At 53.5% G+C, this 16,374-nt stretch overlaps 5 protein-coding genes across 5 annotated transcripts; 1 reads left to right on the forward strand and 4 right to left on the reverse strand.

Moving 5' to 3' along the window:
* Positions 1 to 2,637: 2,637 nt before the first annotated feature.
* On the reverse strand, positions 2,638 to 4,494 carry ACET3X_008979 (uncharacterized protein; the record flags this gene model as incomplete). The annotated part of the gene is made up of 3 exons (XM_069455122.1): positions 2,638 to 2,746; positions 2,880 to 4,216; positions 4,270 to 4,494. The coding sequence occupies 3 exons, from the start codon at positions 4,492 to 4,494 to the stop codon at positions 2,638 to 2,640; spliced, it is 1,671 nt and encodes a 556-aa protein (XP_069303056.1).
* Positions 4,495 to 6,645: 2,151 nt separating this feature from the next.
* ACET3X_008980 (uncharacterized protein) lies at positions 6,646 to 7,173 on the reverse strand (the record flags this gene model as incomplete). The annotated part of the gene is made up of 1 exon (XM_069455123.1): positions 6,646 to 7,173. The coding sequence occupies one exon, from the start codon at positions 7,171 to 7,173 to the stop codon at positions 6,646 to 6,648; it is 528 nt and encodes a 175-aa protein (XP_069303057.1).
* Positions 7,174 to 7,415: 242 nt separating this feature from the next.
* Positions 7,416 to 9,234, reverse strand: ACET3X_008981 (uncharacterized protein). Its single transcript, XM_069455124.1, has 4 exons — positions 8,946 to 9,234; positions 8,676 to 8,895; positions 8,076 to 8,623; positions 7,416 to 8,030 (listed from the first exon to the last, which is right to left on the reverse strand). The coding sequence occupies exons 1-4, from the start codon at positions 9,096 to 9,098 to the stop codon at positions 7,563 to 7,565; spliced, it is 1,389 nt and encodes a 462-aa protein (XP_069303058.1). The 5' UTR covers positions 9,099 to 9,234; the 3' UTR covers positions 7,416 to 7,562.
* A 708-nt stretch (positions 9,235 to 9,942) lies between these two features.
* ACET3X_008982 (uncharacterized protein) lies at positions 9,943 to 13,904 on the reverse strand. The gene is made up of 4 exons (XM_069455127.1): positions 13,470 to 13,904; positions 13,076 to 13,252; positions 10,539 to 13,003; positions 9,943 to 10,490 (listed from the first exon to the last, which is right to left on the reverse strand). The coding sequence occupies exons 2-4, from the start codon at positions 13,177 to 13,179 to the stop codon at positions 10,429 to 10,431; spliced, it is 2,631 nt and encodes an 876-aa protein (XP_069303059.1). The 5' UTR covers positions 13,180 to 13,252; positions 13,470 to 13,904; the 3' UTR covers positions 9,943 to 10,428.
* A 482-nt stretch (positions 13,905 to 14,386) lies between these two features.
* ACET3X_008983 (uncharacterized protein) lies at positions 14,387 to 15,688 on the forward strand (the record flags this gene model as incomplete). Its single annotated transcript, XM_069455128.1, has 2 exons — positions 14,387 to 15,100; positions 15,152 to 15,688. 2 exons carry the CDS (start codon positions 14,387 to 14,389, stop codon positions 15,686 to 15,688), a joined length of 1,251 nt encoding a protein of 416 aa, XP_069303060.1.
* Between the last annotated feature and the right edge of the window lie 686 nt (positions 15,689 to 16,374).

Consider the following 16,374-nt stretch of genomic DNA (forward strand, 5'->3'; position numbering starts at 1 on the left):
CAGACTGAGTATGTAGAGGTCTTTGGGGCGGAGAGTAGATTTCTGCAAGACGCGTCGCGAAGAATGCGCTAGCTCACCTGGGCATGCACGAGTTATGAGATCCTATTACGTCATAGATATATTGGACGCGACACGTCAAAATGTTTCCTACTCAAGCAGTAAAACATCATGACATGTATCGCCAAGGTTCGAACAAGTCTGATGTTAAAAGTATATAGCTTCACCTTCCTACATGGTTGAGAAGTTCAGGTCATTTCAAAAAGGCCTCTTTAATCTAAACGCCATTGTACCTAGGTATCATTTTCGTTGCCCCAAGTCCGTAGTTTCAGCTTTTGGTATAGCTTCTTCCAATTATCTCAATTTCACGAAGTGTGGTCTCCCGGCTCACGTCCTCATCCATCTTCGAAATCCGTCCTGGTGGCGTCGCATGATTATTCTCCAACGAAACCTTCACAACATAGCATAGAACAGTCCATCCTAAGTGAACAGCGTCTGATTATGACCATTGATTATCGACCTGCCTACGAAGCAAACCAAAATTCTGTTCTCGCGAAATCCACCAAGTTATTCCACGACGTAGGAGCAAGATCATACGCATTGTCTACTGTGGGAGTCCAAACCTACCCACCTTCCGACCCACTCCCTCGCCCCAGTAGGAACTGTATTGAGGGCATCTTCGACAATCTCCTAGTCTTCGCATTTAACTTTGGGCTCGGGTTTGGGCTCGCTTTTGGTGTCTTGACCTTCAGCGCATGTTTTGAGTCCTTCAATACCTCACCCTTCCCAGACTTATGCGGCACAAGGAAAGAGTCAAACGTCGTCTTTGGATTAGCTCGGAATTTTAATCCCTGATGTAGTGGACTGCGAGCACGGATAGAGGTGTCGGAGGATGATGGTGGACCTGAAATGGGTACCAGGAATGAAGTGCAGTGGGCGCTGTATGTACTTATCCGAGGTTTGGGTGGTTGCGAGAAGTAGTTTTCACTGCTTGCTGCTCGAACCTAACAGTTGACATATGAAGTTAGCTAGATTTCCACATGCGGTTCATACATGGAAGTCACCTACATGTGAGCCGTGATAGCGAGGCGCGCTATCCACGAATTCCTGAAATGACGGTGTGGATCTTGACTTGGACAGTGGATGTGGTTCTGGAAGCGATAAGGTAGAGGAGCGAAGATCATAAGTCGACTGAGAAGAAACGCGCTGGGAGTCTGAATAAGCAGACTCTTCGTCCTTTGCGGTGTCAATTGAAGCAACTTCGGTACGAGCTCGAGACAAGCCAAAGACGTTACGCACCTTCTCCTTCAGTTTAGACAGAGTACGCTGACTATGATGCTTGTCATTTTCGACAACCCCAGGCGCATTGGTTATCTCTACCTTTGGTATCTCGCGCCGAACAAAGTCTATGGGCACGTCATGGCAAACATTGGCGCTCTCGCCCAACAAGTGTTGAGGGTTGTCATTCCCTTTGCCGCGCACAAGCGCTAGTTTGTCTTCTGCCGACAGTGTTTGGGCATAGTAGCGCGACTGTTGTCGGGGCTGCTCGCACGGAAAGACTGACATAGGGGGACTTGGGCAACGGTCTACATCTGATTCGGAGGATTGGTGCTGAGTTTGCGATACAGCATTTGCAGTATGGTCGGCTACTTTGTTAGCCTCAAAAGGTGTCAAAGAGTGGGGATTGAGTAGGCCGGAGGGCTCTCGCGTGGTGACAGTAAAAGAGGACGATGAAGTGTCTTGTGATGGCACCGCAACTGGTTGACCGAAAGGCTCCCGCATATTTGCAGGGAGATTGTTCGATGTGTCATCATCTGTGAGCTCTGAGTCCGGGTGAACACATGACTCTTGCCGCTTCATCGCAGAATAGGACGATGAAATCGCATCTTCACCGTCTGCAATGTGTGGCCGATGATTACTATGAACCTCACTACGGATCATATCTTGGTTCTGCTGGGGAGACGCCGCAGGCTGTAGGTCACCCATAATGTGTTATCTTTTTCTGCGTCAAAATTTGTGACGAGGTGGAGAATAGGGCGGTTGTAGTATTGGACTAGCGCTTATGGTAAAGCGTCAAAAGCCGTTCAGGTGTGAAAGTTTGAGCTGGGGTTGCTTTCGCTGCTAAGGCGGAATATTCCAGCTGAAACAAACAATATACGCGCAAGAATACAGTCATTGTAAAGACTTGTTAGTTGAACGACAGATGCACTGTAGGATAGCGGGTATCATCGTGAGTAAATAGGGAAGAATAATAGGTGATCCGTTGAACGTTCGGTAGTGATTGATTCACTTTTGAATGTCATCTTGAGTCAATACCCCTTCCCACCTCTTGTCCCCATCTCGGGGAGGGTTAAGCCTTCTTTCTTCATACCTTGTTCTTCTTTGTATCCGTCGCCTCTTTTCGAGAACCTCCTGTCTTCTCCGTAGATAGCACTACATTGAGCTATCGAGCTCCTCGACATGTATAATCTCTGGCTCTGCCATTCCCTTGGGCGGCGCTTTGGTCGCCAGAGTATCGAGCGGGCTCAGAGACAGGCCCCGGAAGTTGGACGCTTCAGCTGAGTCTCATCGTTGAGTCGCACGCTGCACTTTACGAGCGAACCTGAAGGTTGGTTGTCGTCCTGTTATCTTTCGCTGCACTCACATAACGACCCATTGGAAAAACGCCAAAATCATGGTAGAAATAACCAGGCGCGTTGATGTGAGCGGTGCGTGCCGACTTCCGAAGGATGTGGGGTTGCCTGTGGGTCTAGGATCGTTGTCAGCGTTCACATTCCTGAACTTGGCGTAACTCCCAGATAGGGTAATAACATCAACGCGACGCAATCTGCAGCCGCATAGTGGGCCGCTCGGGTAAACTGCGCGTGGAATTTTGAACTTACTGCTTCAGATGTAGACCCATGCTATCGATGGTATCACACCTCTGCCACTCTAGTTCGGGAATTGTCTCCATGGTTACATTGTTATCGTCGTTGAAGCTCAATCTCTGTCTATTATTGGCTTCAAAAGAGTGCCAGTCCGGGCTTTGGAGCTCTGAGCCCTTGGAGACCAAATATTCTGCAGCGTGTGTGTTGGGGTCAAAGCTTCGGATGAAGGACGCCCAGTAGGCCTGCACGAAAACGCCAGCGGCCGAAGTAGCATTGTTCCAGATTGGCAGCAGCTCTCCAACATGCGACGCGCTTCCGACGTTCCACCGGTATTGCCAGGTTGGGTTCGTGTTATTGAGCGCGTAGGTCTCGGTGGTGTTGAGAGCGGGACAGGTATAGCGGATGTACCCATAGACATCAGCGGTTAGTGATCTCCAACGGGCGTCAGCAGTAGTCGCAATGTTACCATCCCAAGCTTGACGAATGGTATCCCAGTTCAAAGCGGGATACTGGTCGGTGAGGAAATCCTGAGACCGAGACTGAGACATGACGCTCTTCTGAACGAAGTTGATGCCATCATGTGTGGCACTGCCAAAGATGGTGGGCACGTTGACGAAATGACCAGCCTTCAATTCGTTAAAAGTATAGTCTTGGATGAAATCGTAGTCCAGGGTCGGATTCCAGAAGTAAAGCGGTGGATTCCTGCCGCCTGGGAATGGCTTCTTCAACGTACTGACAGCATCCTGGAAAATGACCGCGTCAAGGTTCGCCATACAGTTGAGATCGGCGCATCCCGTCTGTTTGAGTAGTTCGTCGAATTGCCATTGGCTATCTGCTGCGTCTCTTAGCGACGGAAAGGCAGGTGATTCGGCAGCAGCAGCTTGGAAGAGGCCGTCATCTCGTCCACCATATGCGGTCAGTTGGAAAACAACGGAGCCTCCACCAGCACTTGCTCCTCCAATGGTAACATGTTTTGGGTCGCCTCCAAACTGTTGGATATGTTTCTGCACCCATTCGAGTGCTTTTCTCTGATCTTTTAGCCCATTGTTCAGGCTAAGACTCGAGTTGGCAACAATCTCACGGCCAGCTAGGAATCCATAAGGGCCGACTCGATAGTTGAAGTTTACCACTACCATGCCGTCGTCACCAGCGTCGATCAGGTCCGCACCGTTGTAGTTTGCGTTGCCGTTGATGTTGAAGCCACCGCCCTGGATGAAGACATAGACGGGCAGCCTGCTTTTGCTTGTGGCTCTTTCTGGCGCAAAAACGTTGATGAATAGGCAGTCTTCTGAGTTGCTTCCTCCAACTTCAGCTTTGAGTGCTTTCTTGGTGCCGATACATAGGGGTCCAAACTAGAGTGCGGTCAACGTGCTGTCGATAAACGTGAAGGCGTTTGCATACATACTTGTGTAGCGTTGACAACATCGGGCTCCTCTTTAGGATCCTGAGGTGCGGTGAATCGCAATCCTTCTAGACGGGATGGGTTGCGCGCATATCGCATTCCAGCCCAGCGTATGACTCCATTGCCGATATCCTTTCCACGGTACTTTGCGTATCCCAGGTCGATCGTTTCTTGCAGCGCTAGGACATGCTGAAAGAAGAGTGCTGCAAAAAGCAGCAGGTGAAGCATTGTTGACAATTGGGTAAACGAAAGGCGAAGGAAGGAAATCGAGTCGTGAAATAGGTATGGATAATGGGGTATCGTATTCGGTGATAGTTTTCCCTGGTTGTCGCCGAAGGGTCTTTCCGATACAAGCTATGCTATAGTGCGGCAAGGCTATGCGTAGATCTTTGTTCTAGGGGAATGGGACAGAAGCACAAAAGAGACTCTCGGCAATTGCATCATGGTGTTATTACAGGGCGTTTGGTTGGAAGTATGCTATTTCCGAAGCGTTAGCCTCCACATGTGACGTCTGTTTGCGCCGCAGTGTCATAAGAGTACATACCGTGGAGAAGGGTCGGTGACATTGGCACCATCGTGCTACTACCGTTAGCAAACGTAAGCTCGCGGGCTGTACAACAACGAGGATCCACGTCACAAAAGAGCGGGCCCGACAGATATAAAAGTGCCTGAGTGATTTGCTGTTGCTTCTAGTTATCGCTGCAATGGCCCTGTCTGCACCGCCGCACTGCAGCGTCGAAGCAGGGGTTTTTTAAGATCCAGAACATTTGAGTGCATGAGTGCATGAGTGCATGAGGGCGTGAGCGAGTCTGCGACTAGATGACCCCAGGCCTCTGGAAAGTGGGTAATAGCGACCAGGGTGATTGACCGACAAGCAGTAGCGCGTGTGCTGACGGTACAATTACACCGAATCCATTCCTTTGCTGTGCCTCATTGAACTCCTGGGGTCCGCGGATCCCAATTCTGGGTTTTAGCACGGCAACAAGGGGGAAAGCGGAACGACGGCCCTGATTGGTGCTGAATGGCACGGCAGATGGTGATTGACGACAGCAATGAGATCAGATCTACGACGTGAGAGCGGATGGCAGATGCCCAGCAGCCAGCATGGTTATGGCTGCAGGTCCCACATGGTCTTTTGATCAACCATGACGCGAAGCCTGATCACCTCAAGGATGGAGAGCGGCATCCTTGCCGCCCTTGCTGCGAGAGGGCAAGATCAACCGTGGCAGCGCGCGACCAGGACGGCTGAAACCTGGGCACAGGCATGAAACCACGACGCCTTGCACAGGACCTATCCGCCCTCAGAAGGTTTTTGTGGAAACACTCCAAATTGTGTTGCACGTATTTTTACCCTTCGCGTGGTCTCATCATTGAGCGATGATTGCGTTCACGATTAGTGCGAACTTTGGAATCCTCGGCTCTATCGCGAGGCCCGAATGGCGTTTAAAATCCTCGTGGAGACGTGCTTGGCCAGGCCTGTTGTCAGCCCTAGGCGCGTAGGCAGCATGGGAATCTCCTTCACCTAGAGGCTTGTCTTTTCCAGGGTCCACATGCGTCACTTCTCAACGTTGTCGCATCAACGCGGTCAACCAAACAGCACAGTCTGCAGTGCTCTGCGAACCTGATAGTCTGCTGCGTAGAACAGGTGATCCCCGCGTTGACGCACACCGTCGTGCCGTTAGATTCGGTGATTCGGAGAAGCACCATCGCCGCGGGATTTCCAAGCTATCCGAACGCCAGGTCTGCAAGCCACTAAGCCATGGTTCTAGAACTTCCACCACTCTTATACTTTACAACACGTCTTTGAGCATTCCCCAAAGCTCGTAAAAGAGCATCGTGCACGTCTTCTGCCTTCGCAGACTACCGAGGTTGAAGCGTGCTGCTGTGGTCCCGGATTGGGGAGCCGCAATCCACACTCCAACTTTCTGAGTTTAGACATAGAACTAGTGACATCCCGTTCGCGCGTAGATGGCGCCAGCATGCATGACATGCTCAGCACAATCTTTCCCATTTCCTCAACATGATGATCGTTGCTTCCAAACGCTCACGCGAACCTTGACCCATGGTCGAGCAAATCATCTACTACAGTTCAACAGGGCATAATCTTGAGTTCAAAGGAAGTGGACGGCAATTGCGAAGCAAGCGAATGCGGGCAAGGCGTCAAGTCTCTGTGACGGGGTGTGGAGATCGCTTCGTCTTTCTACACGAGTAGGCATCCCACAACCTGCATCCTAGCTGGCTCTTTTTCTCCAGCACTTTCCCAGTATATACATGTTCAAAATCCTCTCCAATGTATCTTGCATCATGTACTCGTCTTCGCTTCCTGTCTTCCCGTCCAACCCTCAAATCCACGTCTTCCATTACTTGGCGACTCTTCTCTTAGAAATCAGTAACCCTCCCATTGTAACTCCAGTCTCCCGTCTTTCCCGTGCTTCCCCACCTGAGCGGTTCGTTCTTCGGTCCGCCCACCTCTCCCGTCTTGGGGTTAACATCACCCTCGAACTCCGGTGGCGCACCTCTCCTCATATTAGGATGAAACTCCTCTCCTCTCTTAATTTCCTTGCCATTCTCGAACCGCACTTCGGGAGCTGAGTCCGGCGACTGGTTGATCTGTGGTCTTGATGGGGAGGCGGGGGAGGCCGGTGTTGGAGACGACGAGTTCGGGGACTGGTTGATTTGCATGCGAATGTTTGGTTTCGAGGTTGGGGTTTCAATGTCTTTGGGCGTGCTAAAGGCGCCGGTACTTTGCTTTTGCAGCTTTTCAAAGAGTTCTTGCTCTTCCTTGGGAAGGCGAGGCGGTGCTGGGCCCGAGCCAAAGGGTGCTTGAGCGTGTCGGGCTGAGACGCTGAATGTGCGCCGCGAGAGCTGGCGGGGAAGGCGCGCGATTGTGCGCATTGAGGCAGCCATGATCGGTGGCTGGACGTGTAATAGATCTTGAAAGAGAGAGGAATATATCGTGCAAAGTCTGTCGCGAGTGTGGTGGAAGCTGTTTGTGAGTCGATGGCGAAGAACGACCTCGTTGACTATCGATCGGGACCGCGGCTTGACGGAGCCAATCGGAGCCCTGCAGTGGCAACGGAGGTCGGATTTTCGTTCATCGTCGACATACATCACTTTTCTCTTCTACAGCCTTCCATTGTGATCACACTGTATTCCGAATTATTTTCGTGATATCAAAATCCCCAGTGCTTGTTGTGTCTAACTATTCAGAAAGCCATCGTCACTTCTGGGCCAGAAACACCGACCATCCTCTGCATCCAAACGCCGGGCTATCGTACAAAACTACAGCACATACTCTACGCAATGTATCCATTCGTCTCGCCAAGTGCCCGCGCACTCCTTCCCGCATCCAAGAACAAGTTTTGACATTCTTCCACATCGTCCACCTCGATTTGCTTGTTCTCCCTTCCATTGACCTCTGCCAGTACACTCGCGGGAGCCAGGAGTTGCAGCGCGTATCGCAGACTGATCTTCTCACCAAGGGCGCTGACCTTCTCCTTGGCTGGTCCTGAGATGTTGAGTTTCTCGGTTGTGACGCGCGTGGAGATGATCGACTTGATTTCTGCAGGTCCGTAAGGGTGTGTTGGGATGATGAGGAGACGTGCGAGCAGATCGGTCGGGATGCCGTGTGCCGAAGGAGGCAGGTTCTCTCCACCACGAATATGTGTGTTGCCGCGGTTCGATGCGAGGATGACAAGAGGTGACAGGGGAGACTCGAGGGCGCGATTCAGGAACGTGAAAGCCTCGAGGTCGAGCATGTGAACCTGCGCATGTTAGTCGAATCCAAACTTTGCAAAGTCACATCTTACCTCATCGATGAAGAGTACACCAGGCACCAGGTCCGCGATACCTTGGTCAATGTACCTGTTGACGACCTTGTTGATCTCCAACCGCAGCTTCTCTGTAATCTCCGTCTTCTTGGGCTTCATCAACTGCCCCATCATGCTCATAATGTCCTGTCCACCTTGCGGCCGGGCGTTGGCGACATCTAGGTCGTGCAGAGTGACGTCCTGAACAATCTCCTTCTTCTTGTGCACATCACCCTTTGGTATAGGAACGTACTCCTCTGCCTCTAGGTCAAACTCGGTCGCGTAGGCATCTGATCGCCCGACACGCTTTACAGCACCCGTGTTGGCTTCGATATAGATGACATCGCCTAGACGGACGCGCTCCTTCTGTATAGCCTCGTATATGGATGGGTCGAGTCGCAGCTTCTTTGTGCCCTTGGCGGACTTGAGATTGATGAGGAGATGCGAGATGGTGCGGCCGTAGCCTCCAAGCGGGTTCTCAGCTTCCTCGGGTGTCAGCTCCGTCACCTCGCCCTCGTAGACCTCCTTGGTTTCCTTGACGCGAAGACCTAGCGCAAAGTGTTAGTGCCTCGCATGCCCGCAGATTGAGTGAATGCGCACCTATTGCTCTCCTGAAGTTCTCCATGAGCGCCTCGGTCTTCTTCACCTCTGCAGAGTAGATCTCGCTGCCGACAATCGGACAGAACGGCACCTTGGTACCCAGCTCCTGGCTGACAGCCAATGCTAACGCAGTCTTTCCGGTCCCGGGGCCACCTGCAAGTAGCACGGCTCTGCCCGACATCTTCTTCGCTTTGACAAGGTCGACGACTAGACCACACGCCTGCGCTGGTTAGTACCTAGGCTGAAGCAGCGGGCCAAAGTTGCAAGTACCTCTCGTGCTGCAGCCTGACCGACGAAGCCACCAGCTGCGGGAGTTGCGCGTCCATCACTTGATAAGCCAAGGCCTTTGATGTGGGAATGCGCCGCGGTTCTGGCTGAGCGATCGTGCGTGTTCTTGACTTCGCTGACAGGCACCGTCGTCATTTTCGGTGTCGCAAGCACGCAATTCTATCAAACGATAATGGGTTGGTATTGGGATGGCGGCCGTGCTCGAGTAGGCGGTGTGGCGATGGTGTGAATGGGTGGGCGCGCGCGTTGTTTTGGCTGTCTTGAGCTCGAAGTTTTGGGAGGGATGGGAGGTCGCGAAAGGCACAGCTAGCGCGTCGACCACAACGCCGGTGCTCCATGTCAGTCACCCGCTTCAATCCCCACCCTCCACCTCCACTCACAGCAGCAGGGCATTCACGGTCCCAGGCCAGAACACAGGGCTGCCCGCAATACTGCACGCTCGCTCACCACCGCATCGCTCTCTGCATCTCCGCTAGCTGTCATGTTCCGAAGGGGGTGCTCGACCATCGCTCCTTCCTCCATGGCGTCGCCTATCAGTGACAGTCACACGGCGGCACAGTCAGGGTCACTGCGTAGGCCAAGGGCCAGCAGAACGTACGGTATCTGACCCTCCTCCTACTGTGCCGAATACTGACATTGCTACAGGCCACACTACTTCGAGGAGCACATGTTCGCGCCCTGAGCACTGCTATCACTGACATTCCCCCCCTCGGAACCTCCTCTCCCGAACAACTAACGGCCGCTTCCTCACCCTAACGGGACACGGAGTATTCCACGAAACGCCCCTGGGCCATGATACATGTACCATGCATGTACGCACGCAAGACGCCACGGGATACACAACTCCCTCGATGGCGATTTTCTCAGAGTCCCGCCTCGCCTGATTAGTCTCATCCACTCTCGAGTACACTACCGAGCCAAGACCAAAGACCATGGAACATCACACACCGAGGCACCGCGCACATTTAGCAATATTATCTGGATTTTATTCTGGCCGCCGACCCGAGCAGCATATTCATACAGCAAAAGACTACTCGCATGTCCCCCATTTTCGGAAGAACCACCACGCCAAATGCTTGTTACAGCGGGCAGCCCATGCCTGTCTTCGACCAAAAGGACCTAAAAAGACAAACCTCGTCACTCGTAATCCGTTGTCGGCATTGGTACCATGATCATGGCACCTCTAAGGTGGGTCGGTGGGCAAGAGAATACTATACATCGATGTGTTCGTTGGTTGTGTGTGTGGGTTTGGTGGTAAGTGAGCGCCTGCAAGCTCGAGCAAGCTTTCATGTTTGCCTCAGATCTCTTGTCATGGCTAACGACGCCCGATGCGCACCGACCGCAGTATCAAGAAGAAGAAGGCAAGATGCCCATGTTCGATCATGTCAAAGAAGAAGGAAGGAGATCGGACCAAGAATCGAACCAGGACTTCACGCGAAAACAAGAGGACTACTGTCGGAGAAGATTACTCTTCCTCGCTCTCGGAGCCGCTGGACTCGTCGTCATCGTCGCTGGATGCATCATGCACTGCAAAGGTTAGTTGATGATTGAGACGCGCACGCACTGACAACTCACCAGGCGGAGACTGGCTGGATCCCGATGCACCACCACCACCCTGGAACGACTGCAGCTTCTCCTGAATCTTGCGCATGTTGTCCTCCTGTTCACTCTTGCCCATGGGCTTATTCTTCTTCGGCCTGGCCGCCGCTTGCTTCGTCACTTGCCTGGGTGGCTCAAAGTCATCATCGGCCACGACACCTCCCTTGGGACCGCGCAGAGACTTGATAAACCTCAACAGCTCCCGGAGCGTATCATCGTTGATCTCATCCATGTCGAGCTCCATCTCGTCATCATTCACGGTCGCGAGGTGCGGGCAGCCATTCCTGATGATTTGGACTGCCTTCCGCATATCAAGATCGCCAAGCGTACTGATGCCTTCGGAGATTTCCTGTTTCTGAGCAAAACTTAGAGGCGCAGGAGCCTTGGCCTTCTTGACCGGTGCAGCCTTGATAGGCTTGGAAGGGGGAGGCACCGCAAGTGGAAGACTCTTCCGCTTTGTCGGTTGCGCCGCGTTCTTCTTCTTCTTGCCAGGCAATTTGGGCGAGGCACGTTTGCCACCAGTTTGCTGCTGCAGAAGTTGTTGCGCTGTGGCGTTCAGTTGTGCAATCTGTTTCTGGATCGCCAGAAACTGCGCCTGAGCGGGGTCAATCTCCTCTTCGTCTTCGTCCTCCTCGTCATCTTCATCAGAGTACATGTCGCTGGGCGAGTGTTCGGGAGCAGGCGCGTGCTGGGCGAGCCAGTCCGCCTTTTCCTTCCACAGGCTCTCGAAGAGTTCCTCCATCTTGTGTCCCATCTGATTGACGGCGTCACCTTCAGGGTTGAACTTGTAGCAATTCTGAAACACGAGCTGCGCATCCGCGTAGAAGTCCTTGGCACTCTGGTAGACGCCATTCTTCAGATTCTTCTCGATCGTACCAAAGTCCATTGGCTTCTTGATGATCTTGAGATAGGATGGAATGTTGAGCGCCACAGGGTCTACCGGAGCAACGAACGGGTAAGTAATTGCACTGTACTTTGGCTTCATGAGCTCGGTAAGCACAGACTCGCAGAACTTGAGTTCTTGGGCAAACTTCTTCCTTCTCGGCTTTGCGCTCGTGTAAGGCAAGTCCTTCGAAGGCCTATGAATCTCCCGCTTTGGGCGACCGTCTGCAGTAGACGAATCACGTCGAATTAGCGGCGTGCCGTCTTGCTGCAGAGGCCAAGCAGCCTGAGGTGAGGTTGCTGCAGGAGTAGCGACAGCAGGAGATTTGACATGAGGCGGTGCAACACGAGACTCACGTCGAGCCTTTGACGAAGCGTTTACTGATGGCTTCTTTGCCTTTGCCGGCTTGGGTGGCTCTTCAGCAGCAGCACCGCGGGGCATTTTACCCATGCCTTTCAAAAAGTAAGCGCGGAGGTTGTATCCTGCCTGAGTTACGGGATGTTGCTTGTTGTTGAAAAGCTCGCTGTTGGTAATCATCTGATCAAGGTCTGCCATGAAATCCCTTACGTAAGTGTACTTCTTGTCCTTCAGCTTGTGTTCCATAGTGGTCAAGTCCATGGGATTCTTGACAATGTCAGGGTAAGTTGGGATGTTGAGGGCTACGGGGTCAACAGGATCCTTGAACGCTATTGAAACCTTGATCTTCTTCGTGTTCCTTATCCGCTCAAGAAGAAACTTGTTCTGTGCGTCTGTCATCGGAGTGGTTGGCCATTCTTCCCAGTCAACAGCCTTGTGAACACCTGACGCCTCGTGTGCAGAGTCGGAAGCCGGTCCTGGAGTACCGCCATTTGTGCTGGGTTGCTCTGTTTGGCCGGGCAACTCTGGGAGCTTGAAGTGGGTTTGAGCACTAGTCTCTTCGTCGGTCTTCGTGCGCTTCGCGTCGGGGATGTCGTCATCATCATCCTCGCGAGGGCGGACTTTGCCTGAGGACGGGGCATCTTCCATCTCACGATCTACAATCGCTGGAGACTGCGCAGCAACAGACGGGGGCGCGGTAGCCACATCACTGCCGGTCTTGATCGTCAAATCATGCATCGGCTTCGTAGGCGCTCCGGATGACTCTGTAGGTTTCGACTCGGCAGGTGCATCGGTGGTGATGTCCATGCTGTCTTCAGCCGGCGCTTCCTCTTTGGCGACAATCTGCGTCTCCGGTACTTCTTGGGTGCTAGTGGCTGTTGCCTGGGTCGCTGACGAGAGCTCTTCGGCAGTCGCGGGTTCATCGCGCACGTCTGAAGTCGGCGCTTCTACAGCGCTGGCAACTGTAACGCCAGTATCCTCGTCGCCAAACAAAGAGTTGTTGTCTTGCTGACTGTCAGGCAGAAACTGTGCGACACCGTCAATTCCAGCGGAAACGTTGGTGGTGGGCTCGACGGCGGGCTCGACTGCAGGCGCTGATGAGTCCATGTCTACGTGATTGCCGTTGGTGGTTGGTTTTGATTGCGCGGTGTCGTTGAGAGCTGTCTTTGGTTCTGGGTCGTCGAAGAGCACATCGTGAACGCTACTAGGCATCAGCAGGTGGCACAAGGTGAGAGAGGAGGCGTGATGGAGAGTAAAGGGAAGCGCAACCTACCCGTTTGCCTCGGTGTCTACCGCCATTGCGTCTGCCGGCGCAAAAGCGCTCGCCTTAAGGTCCAGGGAGGTTGAGTCGACAGAGGGAGATGTCATTACTGCCATAGGGCCATGAAAGTGAAAGGCGGGTTTGCGCACGGCTGACAGAGGATTTGTTGTGGTTGATGTTGTTGCTAATCTGGGGTTGTTAGCGATTGCCATTTTGGGCGCACGCGACTGCGCAAGAATACGCGTGTTGACGACGGACACGGCAGTGAGAGAGCTGAGGATGTGGGCGCGTCTGGGTTGGAGGTGGGGTCGGAGGGTGAGGCTAGCGTCGGTAAAGTGACGCGAGGGATCAGGAGGGGTAGTGAGGAATATATGTTGCAGAGGCTGAAACGCACGTGACTACGTACCAGATGGTGGCGGCGGCGAGGTATCAAAGAGTGGGCGGCGGGCGGTGATGAGTCAGACTTTATATCGCCGACACGTTTGTTAAGGTGGGCCAAGCGCGTAGGAGGCAGAGGCAATAACGGCGTGGTGCAGCTGTGCGCCCTCTGTCAAGATGTGCGACAACAACACAAACGTTGGCGATGTAGTGCACGGATGGTGACGGTGGGCTGGATGCTCAGACGGGCGGGCGGTGAGCGCTAGTGTCAAGCGGGTGCAGACAGACGGGGGGGATGGATGCGCAATATTAATTATGTCGGGTTTAGTCGGTGCAGCAGCCTAGCACTTTTTGTCGAGATGTGACGGATCTCGGACTGGTGACGGAGGTGTGGCGGGGGAGTGCAAGTAAGGTTGGGTGATGGGGAGCAGGCGCGTATTGATTGGAGGCAGATCAAGAAAATGGACTCAAGAACGTCGAAGACAGACGCGAGGGGAGAGGCATTGGGGTTAAGTAGCCCGGCCCTTCCATCTCCGAGCCAAGCCTCGCAGCAGCCCCTGACCTGCCACTAACCTGGACGGGGTACGTGTCCTTGCCCACCACTTGACCATCTGCACCCGCAACGCCGCCCGCTGCTGGGTTGTCGACTCTTTTCCGACACCTGCGCGCCCAACTTGCACCGCGCTGCTGCCCTGCCGATGACTCTGTTGCTGGAACGGATGCCGTCGACGCGTCGCAGCGAGCTCGACAGCTCTGCACTATGATCCCTGTCAACGGGGCCCGTGCGTGCAGGGGTGGGTAATTCGCTCTTTCCAAATTTTTTGCGACCACTTGCATCTTGCGCATTGCTTCAGGCTGCAACACCACAGCCTTGAACAAACTTCCGGTCAAGGCCATCCCCGCGCCCCAGCCAGCGACCCCTCGACATCCACTGTGCCTACGAAAATGCCTGCCGCAGTAGCAACCCCGAAGAGCCACGACCGCCGGCCGGCGAAGAAGCCCAAGTTGGCGCAATCCTCTGCGACCGTCCGCCAAAATGGCCTCAAAGCACTAGTGAATGGAAATGCGGCAAAGCCCACAGCAAAGCCAAACAGCCCAAAGAATGCGCGGGCAGACAGAGTCGACGACGCCACTGCTGTTATCCAGGGACCCGCCGATGCGCACATGGCAGATGCAGACGTCATTGAAATCAGCAGCGCCGAGGAGGAGAGTGAAGACGATTCGGACAGCGAGCACGAGGATCCCACACAAAACGGCGCCGCTGCCGACGAGGACAATGCTGCGGAGCCGGAAGAGCTTACATTCGGGGACCGATTGCGCGCAGAAGGCCCTGAGCCTGTCCAGGAATCACGAATCATTAGCGTCGAAGACGCATTCGACCCCAACCCGGAGCGCGCAGTGGCGACGACCAAGAACCGCCCTCTGGCACCGCCAAATGCAAACTCTCTCGGCACTGTCCTGACCCAAGCCCTGCGCACCAACGACAAGGAGCTCCTCGATTCATGTCTCCAGGTTGTGGATGTAGAGTCAGTATACGCTACGGTAGAGCGGTTACCTTCGCCGCTGGTTGGCACATTGTTGCAGAGGTTGGCTGAGCGACTTCACCGAAGCCCTGGCCGGGCTGGCATGTTGATGGCTTGGGTACAATGGAGTCTTGCTGTAAGCAATCCGCGTCCGAACTGAACGAAGCATCAACTGACAGATCTGCAGGCCCACGGTGGATACCTCGCTTCCCAGCCACACATCGTCAAGCAACTGACCGCACTCAACAAAGTTTTGAAAGAGCGCTCGAGCGGTCTCATGCCGCTCATGTCGTTGAAGGGGCGCCTGGATATGCTCCAAGCTCAACTTGATCTGAGGAAACGAAACCAAGCCGCCAACGACGATGCCGACGAAGCGCTAGTCTACGTCGAGGGTCAGGACGACTACGTCTCCGATGACGAGTCTGTCGATGGCGCCACTACAACCCCGAAACGAGCGCGCGCAGAGATGGATGAGGACGACGATAGCTCCTCAGACGACATGGGCCTGAACATGGAGATGGACGACGTTTCCGACGAGGGCAGCGAAGGTTCCGATGAAGACCTCATCGACGACGAGGCGGAAGAGACGGACGATGACGAGGGCGAGGATATGTCGGAACCCATGAGTGACGATCTGGAAGAGGGCGATTCCGAGAGCGGAGATGAATCAAAACCGGAGCGACGATCAACTGCCGCGCGGGCAGGACTCAAGAGCCGGCGCTGAGGGTTGAAGGGGAGGTTCGTATTATTTGTACAGTCTACGACGGCCCGCGAACCAAACTGCTTGGCGCGTCCGATCATCCAAAATGGGATTCACGCATAGGCGTTCATCTAGGTGGCGTTGATACCTTACTTACGACAATCTACACGAAGGTTACATCTCTTCAATATATTCGCTTTCGCAGACGCCGTTGGTTTGCATGTCGTGGGAACAAACACACTGCATACAAGCAGTCATTCTGGTGGTCTCAGACACGTCTCAGCCTTGTCATCAGTCAGAGACACTCCCAGCTGTGAAGGCTTGTTACGTCAAGTATGCACAGCGCGCTGTCACCTCACGATACAATCTTCTTTTTTTCTCAGCGCTGATATCACAACATTTTCATAAATCTCTCGACATGAAATCTAACACACACCACCTGGACGCTATAATCCCAAAGCTTGACAGCCAACCATCACAATCTGATCACTATCCACAGCTTCGCCGCAGAGCAAACGGGCAACTTTTTGTTCATCCTGACCCTAGCCAACCAGAAAAAATCTACGCTGCGATCTTAGATCTCAACGGCGATCCTATCCACCGCAACAAACCATCCCCAGTCTTGCGTCGCACAACTTCAGGCCATCTTTTTCAATCCAGAAACCAGCCGTAAGGAAAGTGAATCGCGCACCTTCGACTCTCCAAGACAG

This window comes from Alternaria dauci, chromosome 9 (assembly GCF_042100115.1).
Source record: "Alternaria dauci strain A2016 chromosome 9, whole genome shotgun sequence".
Lineage (NCBI taxonomy): Eukaryota > Fungi > Ascomycota > Dothideomycetes > Pleosporales > Pleosporaceae > Alternaria > Alternaria dauci.

Coding starts and splice junctions, on each gene's coding strand:
- ACET3X_008981 (XM_069455124.1), bottom strand. CDS start 9,098: ATGACGACGGTGCCTGTCAGCGAAGTCAAGAACACGCACGATCGCTCA. Junction 8,896..8,945: donor GTCAGGCTGCAGCACGAGAG/GTACTTGCAACT, acceptor TAACCAGCGCAG/GCGTGTGGTCTAGTCGTCGA. Junction 8,624..8,675: donor GAACTTCAGGAGAGCAATAG/GTGCGCATTCAC, acceptor ACTTTGCGCTAG/GTCTTCGCGTCAAGGAAACC.
- ACET3X_008982 (XM_069455127.1), bottom strand. CDS start 13,179: ATGGCAGTAATGACATCTCCCTCTGTCGACTCAACCTCCCTGGACCTT. Junction 13,004..13,075: donor GTAGACACCGAGGCAAACGG/GTAGGTTGCGCT, acceptor GATGCCTAGTAG/CGTTCACGATGTGCTCTTCG. Junction 10,491..10,538: donor ATCCAGCCAGTCTCCGCCTG/GTGAGTTGTCAG, acceptor TAACCTTTGCAG/TGCATGATGCATCCAGCGAC.